Raw genomic sequence first — 12,421 nt, 5'->3', positions numbered from 1 at the left:
GTTTTGCGTGCCTGAATCAGCTTTCCCTGGGTTCTGGGTAATGTAGTCTTGGGCCGTTAAGAGTTGAAGAAGGAATTCCGCTTTAAGGAACGGATATGAGTTCCTAGATCATTGGTGAGTCGTCCTGTTCATCAAATTGCATCCGGAACGATTTGTCTAGGGATTGGAGAGCATGAAATAGGGGCTGAAAGGACTAAATACGCCCATTTGGGAGGCCTTCTGTTCATCAAAAAAGCTTCAGTTGGTAATTGGGTGACTCGGCCACATCGTGCAACGATTGGCTGAAAAGTAGGCGGGCCTTATCAGGCGTCAGAGGCGGTGTCGTGGGGCAGTCGTAGCCCCGGAGATGGCAGTGAGCGAGAGGAGGGGGCTCGACGGTGGGAGCCCCGCGCAGTACGGATGGGGACGCTTGTCGTTGCTAGTGCTGATGCTGAGCGGCTGCTCAGGTCGCATCCACCGGCTGGCGCTCACAGTGAGCCTCGTAGGCTTGGCCTCGCCCTACTCCCCACTAGCTCCTCTAAATAGAACTTTCGCACCCCCCCACTGCAGGCCGTGAGTGGTCTCGTCCCGGGCACCCCCACCCGGTGCTCGCTGTAGATTAGCCTGGTTTAGGGGGCGGGACTCCATCTCCCGGGACCCCTGACTCCTGGCCCTTTAAATTCCGGGGGACCCTAGGTAACAACCATAGGACCTGCTGGGAAGAGGGGGTACCTGGTAGCATCTTCCTGGAGTTAACTTCGATAGGCGGTTGGGGAAACTACTTTGAAAATTTAGCCCAGATAGAATCGAAAAGTTTTCTGTGAAGTCGAAACTGATCACACCAGCATGTGTACCTCACTCTCGGGGCAGTGCACATTAACATGGGGCCTTTCACGGGGGTGTCAGGGTTTCACCTGGACACTTAAACACACCCTGTAGCTGCCTGGGAGGGACTGAAGCAAAGAAATACCACCACTGCCGCCACTACCCTGCATCTGGAAAGCCTTTCTCACGTGCTTGTGCCCTGAATAAAAGATGTCCAGAGGCTCTTGGGAACTGGTGGAGAAAATGCCCTTGCCGCCACGGCCTCTCTGGTTTCCTGCAGGGGGAGAAGAGAGCTGACATCCAACTGAACAGCTTCGGATTCTACGCCAACGGGTCTCTAGAAGTGGAACTGAGCCTGCTTCGCCTGGGCCTCCAGGAGGCAGAAAAGAAGTCATCAAAGGTGAGAAGGTTTACGCGAGGGTTCAGTGCACAAGTTCTGGAATCCTGCCCTCGCCCGGTCCCTCACCCATGGGATCTATGGCAAGTCCCATAGCCTTCTTGAGCCTCAGTTTCTCCACCTGTCACTTGGGTATGAATACAATGTCTCCTTGGTGTCCCTGCTGGCTGAGGCAGGAGGATCAAGTTACCCAGCCCCACACTGGGAGATTTCCACAGGTGCTCTACTACTGAGCCACTCCCACCCCACCTCAGCCCCTTTGTAGCACAACACTTTATACATATATTCATAATGTATTTTGACCATACCCCCCTACTCCTCTCCAGGACTCCTCCAAATTCCATGTCTTTTGGTTTTTAAAGATGTAGTCTCACTGTGTAGCCAAGCTAGCCACAGGCTCAGAGATCACCCAGACCTTTTTTTTTTAATATTTATTTATTATGTATACAATATTCTGTTTGCGTGTATGTCTCCAGGCCAGAAGAGGGCACCAGACCTCATTACGGATGGTTGTGAGCCACCATGTGGTTGCTGGGAATTGAACTCAGGACCTTTGGAAGAGCAGGCGATGCTCTTAACCACTGAGCCATCTCTCCAGCCCCCCACCCAGACCTTTTTTATTTTTATCTAGGGCCATAACCTTCAAGAAAACTGGCTGTCCCTCCCCCAGCGCCCATCAGCTAGATGTCAGGGTTCAAGCACCCCTCTTCTCCACATGCTGAAATGCTGACTGGGAGTTGAGCAGCAGCAGTGTCCAGGAGACATTGTTTCTCTCTGGTCCTCCTCAACCTCTCTTACACTCTCCCGTCTCCCTCTTCACCAGTGTTCCCTTGGTAGAAGAGGTGCAATATGGATGCCCGGCTCATGGTAGCCTTATTTTTCCTTTCTTGTTTTCGGTGGGGGGGGGGTGTGGTTGAGACAGGGTCTCACCAAGTAGCTCTGGCTGCCCTGGAACTCACTATTGTAGACCAGGATGGCCTCGAACTCACAGAGATCCGCCAAGTGCTGGGATTAAAGGCGTGCACCACTATGCCCAGGCACCCTTGTTTTGGCAGTTTGCTTTGAGACAGGGTCTCATGTCGTCCAGGTTCGCCTAAAAATCAAGCCCCTCCTGCCTCAGTCTCCATAGCCCATGACAGTGCATGCCCTACCCTGTCCAGCACCATTGGCGTTGTAGGTGGGTAAACCAATCAGGCTGTGAAAACTCTTGCAGAGAGCACTGGGAGTCTGGTGGAGCAGGTCATTGAGCGTCTGGCACATGGTGGGTGTTGAGTACCTGCGAGAGGAGCCAGGTGTGGCGGTACACGCTGAGGCAGTCGGATTGATGCAAGTCTCACAGCAGCCTGGGCACCAGCCCGACCAGCCAGGGCTACCTGCGAGCTCCGCTCTCAAAGCAGAGCAGAACGAGGTTGGATGCCTTCTGCTGCAGAGGGTGTTTTGGAAGCCCCTCACTGTTTTCTCCTTCCATCAGGTGGGGTTCAGCCTGAGTCGCGTCCGATCTGGCAGCGTTCACTCCTACTCGGTGAGTAGCGAGCATCAGAGGGGATGAGGGAACTAATATGGTGTGGAGGGCCTGTCTTCTTCCTGTAAAGAGTACAGCCCTGGGTGAATGAATGGATAACACGCTGAACTAGGCAGTTGTAACCCAGGTCCTCTCTGTCCACTCCCCAGAGCCGGAACTTGCACGGATGTCCTCTGGAGAGAAACAGCAGCAACTTCCTGGTCCTTTTCCTCATTAATATCCAGGACCTGCAGTGAGTGGAGACAGAGGACCCCCCCCCCCCCAAGATCCACAGCCCTAGGGAGAAAGCTAGTCTCTTTGCTACATGGCGCAGCGTGTGTTTGTGTGTGTGTGTGTGTATGTATGTGTGCACCCACACGCATGCTACTGGATATTGAACCTACTGCCTTACAGATTGTAGGCTAGTACTGTAACCTCGCCAAGCCTCCCCCTCAGTGGGGGATTCTAGGCGGGGCTCCACCGTGATCACGCCCCCAGCCCCTCACTGGGGGATTCTAGGCGGGGCTCCACCGTGACCACGCCCCCAGCCCCTCACTGGGGGATTCTAAGCGGGGCTCCACCCTGACTACGCCCCCAGCCCCTCACTGGGGGATTCTAGGCGGGGCTCCACCCTGACCATGCCCCCAGCCCCTCACTGAGGGATTCTTGTGGGGAGACTTCACCCCTGAGCCATGACTCCAACCCTCTTTGTACTTAAAAAAAAGAAGAAAATAAAATGAGCTTTTCACATTCCTATTATAGAAAATATATTAATTTGGGAAAGTAAAAAAATAAAAAAGACAGGGGCTCAATACGTTTTACCAGTTTGGGCCTTGAACTCACTCTGTAATCCAGGCTGACATTGAACTGCCTCTGCCTGCCAAGTACCTTGGATCACAGGCCTTTTGCCCGCAGACCAGGCCATGTTGTCTGCCCTTCCCAGTAGACCGATAGTTGCTATTACAGACAACCAAGAATGTGCCCGCTACCTTGATGGGTAGTGGCCAGATGCTAAGATTTGGTGATTCTCCAACCCCTTCAGGAGGGCATCCACATATGTGGTGTACCTGGCCACAGACTTCACCATCTCCTTTCCCTATTCTCCCTCACCCAAGGGTCAAAGTCCTAAAATTTGGAGAGCAGAGGAAGTTGCTCATTTCCCCTGGTCTCCTCTCGGACGCCCCTGCCCAGTCGAGCCTCCTGAAGTCAGAGCCAGCAGACACCCCTAAGGGGAGCAGTGGTAAGTCCGGGAGGCTGGGTGGAGCTAGCTGCCCTGGATGCACCCCAATTTTCTGCCTGTCTGTCTTTTGACAGTTTCTTACCCATCCCCTACAGAGACTTCTGCAGTCAAGGAAGGTCAGGTAAAGCCTGGAGCACCCCATGTTTCAGGAGAGAAAACTACCCCGGGGGTACATGGACACTCAACAGAGGGCCAGCCACAGAGGCATCCGCCCACACAGGACCTCGGTGGGAAGGAGACGGAGCTGGTGTTGGGGCTGGGCCACCTGAACGACTCCTACAACTTCAGCGTGAGTACCTGCCTCACCCGCATGTCCCCACCTGCCCTGAGCCTCTGCTGGAGGACACTCCTGAGACCCCCCTCCCTGCGACCAGTTCCACGTGGTGATTGGCTCCAGGGATGAGGAAGGCCAGTACAGCCTCAACTTCCACAACTGTCACAACTCCGTTCCTGGCAAGGAGCATCCGTTCGACCTCACCGTGAGTATCCAGGGACAGGGTGCCCCCGCCCACCTGACCGGCATTGTCTCCATCCTGTGCTTACGGGGGGGGGGGGGGGGGGCATGCAGCACAGCACATGTGTGGAGGTCAGAGGAGTCAGTTCTCCCACCTGTGGGCTCCAGGGATCAAACTCAGGTCATCAGCTTTGGCTGCAAGCTTCTTCATCCACTGAGCCATCTTGCCACCTCCTGGATGAACTTCCTAAAGTCCTCTGTTGGGCTTTGGTGACACATGCAAGCTAGGGTATGCACTGTCCTGATCAGAAGTATTTAAGGGAAAACAAAGGTGTGTCTATTTCAGGTGTGTACAGAACGTATGTGTATATGTCCATTCATCTGTGCAGGGGAACTTGTATGGTGTGCACAGGAACTCATAGTCAGCCCCCAGTGGCGTTCCTCGGATGCTGGCCTAGAACTCACTATGTAGACCAGGCTGACCTCGAACTCACAGAGGTCCGCCTGCCTCCGCCCGGTGCTGCAAGTGAAGGTGTGTGCCACCACCGCCAGCTCACCTAGTTTTTGGAGACGGGGTCTCTGACAGACCTCAGGGATCCTCCTGTCTGCACTGCCATGCTAGGATTTTTTATGTGGGTTCTGGGGACCTGAACTCAGCTCCTCACGATTGCAAGGCAAGCACCTTCCCTAGCTGTGTCATGAACAACCTGTAGGCCCGGTTTACGTGTATTTTGGATGTGAGTGTGTGTGCAGTGCGTGTGGAGGTTGGAGGGCAGGTTGCAGGAGTTTGTTCCTTCCTGCCTTCACGTGTGTTCCAAGGATGGCTGCCTGAAGTTGTCCTTGATGCACACACACACATAAACAGAATCACACAGTATGTCCTAGATCAGTGGTGCTCAGCTTCTGAATCTCGACCCTTTGGGGGCCACGTATCAAATATCCTGCTTATCAGATATTTATAGTACAGTTCAGAACAGTAACAGAATTACAGAATTACTGTTATGAAGTAGCAACAAGACAGTTCTTTGGTTGGGGGTCACCACAACATGAGGAGCTATATTAAAAGGGTCGCAGCATCAAGAAGGCTGAGAACCACTGGCCTAAGTGATCCAGTCACAACATGGGTAGTTGTATTGGATACTATGAGTCGTTTTTCTCCTGGGTGGCCCCTCACTGACACCATGTAACACCTCTGTGTCCCTGGTTTACATCTCCAGCCTTCCCCAATCTTCTGGAAATGTGGCAGGCCCTGTGCAAATGCTTGTCACTTTGTACAAAGACTGGGTCCTCCCTGGGTGTTGGTCCTCTATTGCTTCTGGAGTATGGCTATGCACCCATTTGAGAGATGGGACCAACTGAGGCTCTAGCTGGCAAGTGGATGAGCCGGAGACTGGAACTCTCCAGAAACCCAGAGCTAGAGCCACAGGGGCAAGGCCACCTGCCTCCCCACTTCCAGGTGATGATCCGAGAGAAGAATCCGGAAGGCTTCCTGTCAGCGGCAGAAATGCCCCTCTTCAAGCTCTACCTGACGATGTCTGCCTGCTTCCTGGCTGCTGGCATCTTCTGGGTGTCCGTGCTCTGCAAGAATACGTAAAGCGCCTTCCCGCCCTCCCCGCCCTGCCCGCTGCCTCTCTGAGGGCCTCATGTCCTGATCTCAAAGGTGCTCTCCCTCCCCATTCCCCCTCCGGCAGATACAGTGTCTTTAAGATCCACTGGCTCATGGCAGCCCTGGCGTTCACCAAGAGTGTCTCCCTGCTTTTCCACAGCGTGAGCAACCGGGGCCTGGCGGCACAAGGGTGGGATGGTGAGATGGGACATCTGTCCGCCTGCGCACCCTGTCCAGCTCAGCTCAGCTCTCACGGCCTACCCTCCAGGACCATCCGCTGGTCCAGCACTGAGTGTCCCCCACCAGCTGTGACACTCCCCCCCCCCCCGTGGTGGAGGGGATCCATGGCGACTGGCTGTTTGCATTTCCCTCCCCAATCACCCGTCCATCCCACACCTCTGCCCCTGAGCTGCCTCACCCGGTCCTCCTCTCTGACTGCCTGTCCCTCTGCCTGCCTCTAGATCAACTACTATTTCATCAACAGCCAAGGCCACCCCATCGAAGGCCTCGCCGTCATGCACTACATCACACACCTGTGAGTCACCCGGCTCTGTCCACAGGTGGGGGAGGCAGGCGGAAGGGGCTGGGCCCCCACCTCATCACCAGACCTCCCCCACCCTGGCTCCCCAGGTTGAAAGGTGCCCTTCTTTTCATCACTATTGCCTTGATCGGCTCAGGCTGGGCCTTTGTGAAGTATATGCTGTCGGACAAGGAGAAGAAGATTTTTGGAATTGTGATCCCCCTGCAGGTATGTGTGTGGGTTCCTCAGGAGAGAGTGGAGACATAGGGAGAGATTCAGAGAGGAATGCTAAGGATTGATGCAGGGAGGGATGCTGGGGTGGGGTACGGGGAGGGATTCTGGGGTGGGGTGCGGGGAGGGATGCTGGGGTGGGGTAGAGGAGGGATGCTGGGGTGGGGTACGGGAGGGATGCTGCGGTGGGGAACAGGGAGGGATGCTGGGGTGAGATAGAGGAGGGATGCTGGGGTGGGGTACAGAGAGGGATGCTGGGGTGGGGTACGGGGAGGGATGCTGGGGTGGGGTACAGGGAGGGAAGTCCATGGTGGTGGAGGATTTGGCAGTTCATTTTTAGTGTACAGGAGCAAAAGGATGGGAATCAAATCAGGTGGTGTCCTGCTAACCCCACAGGTCCTGGCTAATGTTGCATACATTGTCATCGAGTCCCGTGAGGAGGGTGCCAGTGACTATGGACTCTGGAAGGAGATCTTGTTCCTGGTGGACCTCATCTGCTGCGGTGCCATCCTCTTCCCAGTCGTGTGGTGAGGAGCCGGCCCTGCCCCTCAGCCCCGCCGAGCCCCCCCCCCCCCCACTACCCCACAGAATACTCTTGTTTACGGGGTTGGGGTCATGTTCGCTTCCCACATACTTCCTCCTGCTCCAGGTCCATCCGGCATCTGCAGGACGCATCCGGCACTGATGGGAAGGGTGAGGCCCCTCCTCAAGGGTTTTCCAGCCCTGTGTTCTCTCTGACACCAGGGGCCAGGGCCCGTGTCTTCATGACTGTGTTTGCGTCTCACTCCTCTGTCCCCTCTCTCCCCCTTGCCAGTTGTTCTTTCTACATCTCATCCCGTAGCCTTGGAACTGCCCCCCAGCCCTGTCCCCTCCTCTGTTGCCCTCCCCTCCTACCACTTTGAGTGACCCCCCCCACCCCCATTCTGTGCCCTCCCACAGTGGCAGTGAACCTGGCCAAGCTGAAGCTGTTCCGACATTACTACGTCATGGTAGGATTCCTGCCCTTCCCCAGGCCTGACTCTCCCCACGACTCTCTGCCCCTGACCCCCATGCCCCACGTGTCCCCAGGTCATCTGCTATATCTACTTCACTCGCATCATCGCCATTCTGCTGCGTGTGGCTGTGCCTTTCCAGTGGCAGTGGCTGTACCAGGTGAGCGGAGCAGAGCAGGGTCCCCAGTAGGGTGGGTGGCCAGGGAGTCCCCCACTGATCCTATGCCCTGGCTCCTAGCTCTTGGTGGAGAGTTCCACGCTGGCCTTCTTCGTGCTCACCGGCTACAAGTTCCAGCCAGCTGGGGACAACCCTTACCTGCAGCTGCCCCAGGAGGATGAGGAAGATGTACAGATGGAGCAAGTGTGAGCAAGCTATGGGGTGGGGGGTGGCTGGGGTTAGACCTAGGCTGCTTCTGGGGCTGCGGCTAGACAGGATCATGGGTGTGTGGGGCCAAAAAGGAATAAAGGTGGGGTGTGGGTAGCCTTCAAACTGGTCTGAGTGGCACTTGGAGATAGATAGCCTCTGGGGTGTGCTGAGGAGCTGAAGGACAGATGTTCCACAGGATTCGTAACATAGAGGGCTGGCAGGTCTGGAGTCACTCTGGGCCGATTGGAGCTCTGGTAGGAAGTGATGGGCTCTGTCACCTAGGCCCAGGAGACCTCAGAGGCCAGGTGGGCCGGACCGGGTCACTCTGGAGTGGTAGGCTCTGTCACTTAGGCCCAGGAGACCTCAGAGGCCAGCTGGGCTGGACCGGGTCACTCTGGAGTGGTAGGGGTGTCACCTAGGCCCAGGAGACCTCAGAGGCAGCTGGGTCAGACCGGGTCACTCTGGATTGGTAGGAGTGTCACCTAGGCCCAGGAGACCTCAGAGGCCAGCTGGGTCAGACCGGGTCACTCTGGAGTGGTAGGCTCTGTCACCTAGGCCCAGGAGACCTCAGAGGCCAGCTGAGCTGGACCGGGTCACTCTGGGGTGGTTGGAGCCAGGCTGATTTGACAGCAGGGTTAAGACTAACATACTGACTACAGGCCTAGGTCTGGTTGGGGATGGAGGACTGGGATGGTCCCTTCAGCTCCTGGACCCTGCTTCTGCTGTGTGCCTCACCCAGGATGACGGATTCTGGATTTCGGGAAGGCCTGTCCAAAGTCAACAAGACAGCCAGTGGCCGGGAGCTGTTGTGATTTCCTTTCATCCAGCCGCCACCCTCAGTCCTTCTGCACCCTGCACACCTGCTTTTGTCCCCTGGTGTGCAGGGAGACCTAGGGATTCGTGCCAAGATACACAAGGCGCGGGTCCCCAAGGAGCCTTCCAAAAAATGACGCCCCTCCCCACTCCCCGACACTGCATCCCTGTCCTCTTCAGCCTTTCAGTACAATAAGGACCGGTCTTTTTTTTTTTTTTTTCATTTCTTGAATTTCCTGATGCTGAGGGGTTTGAGTGCCTAAGACAAGCTGCATCTATGATCTCAGATCCTGGATCCTCAGTCCAGGTGGTAGCACTTGCCTGTCATCCTCTGAAGATCCTCATGAAACTTTGGGCTGATCAGTAGACAAATAAAGATAAAACAGAATTCATAGTGAGGAGAGGATGGTCTGTCAATGCTGTGCCGGGCCCTGTGGTGGCTGTTGGGGAACGTGTGACCAAGTTCCCCCTCCCAACTCAACCCTCAAGTCACCAGACCCAGGATGAGGTTCCCACAGGGACTGGCCCAGCCACAGACTTCTGGAAGGTGCGGACGAACCAGTGTCCTCTGAAAACAGGCCTGAGCATGTGACTGAGCTAAGGGAACCCAAAGTGCTTGCAGGTCCCAAACCTCCATGAAGATGGCCTGTGTGCTTATAATCCCACTAGGGCAGTGGGGAGGGCTAGATCCCTGGCCCTGGCCACAGCCTGGGCCCTCAAGACACCCTGTTTCAAAACCCAAGGGACAGCAGACACAGCCCCTGACTGCCTGTGACCTTAGGCCACAGAGAGAAGAGCAGAGCGTGGCGGCTCAAGCCTCTAACTCCAACATCCAGGAAACTGAGGCAGGAAAGTACTAGGGTTTGAGGCTAGCCTGGGCTAAAGAGATCTGTTCATGTAGAAATGGATAGTCATGGCCCTAAGGGTCCAGCACCAACCTTGTCCTAGCCTCTTGGAGACCCCCTTACGGTTAGTTCTTCAAGATGGCTGTCTCTGCCCTCCCTTGAGGATATCAGGAATGTCTTTCAGAGTGCAGAGACACCATGGTGGGGGTGGGGGGATAAGGAGGGGCCAGGGGCCCTGGTTGAAGCTTCCACAGTTAGGAAGTGAGGCCAGCTGCAGACCAGATGAACAAATAGCCCAGCCAGCCTGAAGCACTACAGGCTGGGGAGGGTGTGGAAGGGGGTGGTGGGAAGTAGAGCCAAGCCTGACAGGGCAGCAGCAGGCAGAGTCCTAAGAACAGACTGTGAGGCTTTGTGCCAGGCCCACGGGAGCCATGAAAGAATCAGAGGAGGGTCGGGGCACTGTGCAGCTGGACACGCGGAAGTAGACACGGTGATCACACTCCAAAGATGGGCACACCCTAGTGCTCACCACTTGTGCATGTGTCCTGACAGTGGAGAGGAAGATCTGAAGGGAAGCGATGAGGGCACCCTAGTGGGTTCCAGCGTCCTCACAGGGAACTTGGCCCACCGTGGTGGCACATGCCTTTAAACCCAGCACTCAGCACTGGGGAGGCAGAGGCCTGGTCAACAGCGTGAGTTCTGGGACAGACAGGACTACACAGAGAAACCTTGTCTCAAAGTACAAAACAGAACAAACAAAAAATCCTGGGCAGGAGAGATGGCTCAGTAGTTAAGAGCACTGGCTGCTCTTCCAGACATCCTGGGTTTGTTCCCAGCACCCACATGGTAGCTCAAGATTAACTCCAGTTCCAGGGGTTCTAACACCCTCACAGATACATACACAGACAAAACACCAAAGCACACAAAATGAAAATAATAAACGGGACAAGGTAAGCTGGAGCGGAGGGCAGGCAGGTGAAGTGCTATACATAGCTTTCACACCTGTTCACACCTGTCCTCGCAGTGCCTCGGGTGCCAGCAGGATGTGAGCTTCAGAAAACCTGGTTGTGCAGTGAGACTGCAAACAAAACAGAACAAATCCAAAGGGGAAGACAGAGGAGGGAGGGGAGGGAGAGAGAGGGGGGAGGGAAGGGGAGAGAGAGGAGGGAGGGAAGAGGAGGGAGAGGAGGGGAGAGAGATGGGGAGGGAAGGGGAGAGAGAGGAGGGAGGGAAGAGGAGGGGAGAGAGATGGGGAGGGAAGGGGAGAGAGAGGAGGGAGGGGAGGGAGAGGAGGAAGGGAAGGGGAGAGAGGAGGGAGGGAAGGGGAGAGAGAAGAGGGAGGGAAGGGGGAGAGAGGAGGGAGTGGAGGGAAGAGAGAGGAGGGAGGGAAGGGGAGAGAGGAGGGAGGGAAGGGGGAGAGAGGAGGGAGGGAAGGGGGAGAGAGGAGGGAGGGAAGGGGGAGAGAGGAGGGAGGGAAGGGGAGAGAGAAGGGAGGGAGGGAAGGGGAGAGAGTGGAGGGAGGGAAGGGGAGAGAGTGGAGGGAGGGAAGGGGAGAGAGTGGAGGGAGGGAAGGGGAGAGAGAGGAGGGAGGGAAGGGGGGAGAGAGGAGGGAGGGGATAAGAGGTTATAAGGCACCTACCTGAGGGTTCTGTCTGCAAGGTGTGGTTCACTGTCTCTGGAGACCAGGCTCAGACCTGCAGGGGAGGGATGTAGGGGGGGCCCCAAGTCTGGACTCTGACCCCGCCCCCATCTTTTTGTGCCATCTGGGGTACCCCAAGCCCCACACGGAGCTCAGGGAAGAAGCTGTTGTCACAGCCTTATAGATGGTGCAGGGGTCAAGGTCCCCAAGAGTTAATGAGTTACGGGGTAGGGAGAGAGGTCACCCAGCCTGGGTGCTCGCTGGACAGGAATTCCAGGAACATGGGCTTCCAAGCATGGAGAGAATCCTGTGCAGAAAGGGGGGAGGGGAGCACAGGGATAATCACACCCATCAGTCAGAGTTGAGGGGTCTGCCACCCAGAAATCAAATGCACCCCTTTCTTTCATTCTCTCCTGACACCAAAGCTCAGCACTGACAGGAGAGTCTGCAGCTCCCTCATTCTGTAGTTTGGGACAGGGGCTCTCTCTGTAGCCCAGGCTGGCTCACAGAGATCTGCCTTCCTCTGCCTCCCTGGATATGTGGAACACTGTGAGAGGCATTTCTCTCAGCTTTTTAGCTATGTTTGCGCAAAAATATTTTATTTGAATTATTTTAGTTTTTAGGAGGCATCTCATGTAGCCCAGGCTGGGCATATACTCTCTCTGTAGCCAAGGATATCCTTGAATTCCTGATCTCCCAGGTACTGAGAAGTCAGGCCTGCTTCACCACATCTGACACACTATGTAGCCCAGGATGACTCGGAACTTCTGGTAGTCCTCCTGCCTCAGATTCTCAGGAAGAATGACAGGCACATACCACCATGCCTGATTGTGCTTTCCAGAGAGTGTGTGGGTGCACGTGTGTGTGCGTGTGTAGGCCCTAAGTTGATGTCCAGTGTCTCCACTTGTCACTCTGCACTTCTGTTTACTTACCAAGGTCTCTCACAGAACCCAGAACTCACTGGCTCCCTCTGGTCCAGCAAGCCAGCTTGCCCAGGACCCAGGGAATCCCT

At 55.7% G+C, this 12,421-nt stretch overlaps 1 protein-coding gene across 5 annotated transcripts in view; it reads left to right on the top strand.

Moving 5' to 3' along the window:
• The first annotated feature begins 314 nt into the window (after window positions 1-314).
• Gpr108 (G protein-coupled receptor 108) overlaps window positions 315-12,421 on the top strand; it is a 51,821-nt gene continuing 39,714 nt past the window's right edge. The window contains exons 1-17 of one of the 5 annotated variants that reach the window (XM_041669010.1): window positions 315-472; window positions 1,085-1,204; window positions 2,673-2,723; window positions 2,873-2,955; window positions 3,818-3,942; window positions 4,038-4,231; window positions 4,317-4,421; window positions 5,853-5,986; window positions 6,088-6,163; window positions 6,464-6,537; window positions 6,633-6,750; window positions 7,150-7,280; window positions 7,403-7,446; window positions 7,693-7,742; window positions 7,822-7,905; window positions 7,984-8,108; window positions 8,852-9,323. In XM_041669010.1, coding sequence (XP_041524944.1) covers window positions 347-472; window positions 1,085-1,204; window positions 2,673-2,723; window positions 2,873-2,955; window positions 3,818-3,942; window positions 4,038-4,231; window positions 4,317-4,421; window positions 5,853-5,986; window positions 6,088-6,163; window positions 6,464-6,537; window positions 6,633-6,750; window positions 7,150-7,280; window positions 7,403-7,446; window positions 7,693-7,742; window positions 7,822-7,905; window positions 7,984-8,108; window positions 8,852-8,924 — 1,713 coding nt within the window. In that variant the 5' untranslated portion in view covers window positions 315-346 and the 3' untranslated portion in view covers window positions 8,925-9,323. Of the gene's footprint in view, window positions 482-1,084; window positions 1,205-2,672; window positions 2,724-2,872; window positions 2,956-3,817; window positions 3,943-4,037; window positions 4,232-4,316; window positions 4,422-5,852; window positions 5,987-6,087; window positions 6,164-6,463; window positions 6,538-6,632; window positions 6,751-7,149; window positions 7,281-7,402; window positions 7,447-7,692; window positions 7,743-7,821; window positions 7,906-7,983; window positions 8,109-8,771; window positions 9,324-12,421 lie in introns of those variants that run through there. The other 4 variants (XM_041669007.1, XM_041669008.1, XM_041669005.1 and 1 more) reach the window with 4 other exon arrangements.

Source organism: Microtus oregoni, unplaced genomic scaffold (genome assembly GCF_018167655.1).
Source record: "Microtus oregoni isolate MIOR12 unplaced genomic scaffold, Mior012 000019F_ref0000042, whole genome shotgun sequence".
Taxonomy (NCBI): domain Eukaryota; kingdom Metazoa; phylum Chordata; class Mammalia; order Rodentia; family Cricetidae; genus Microtus; species Microtus oregoni.
Note: the sequence above shows the minus strand (reverse complement) of the source record. Positions and strands in the feature narration are given on the sequence as shown.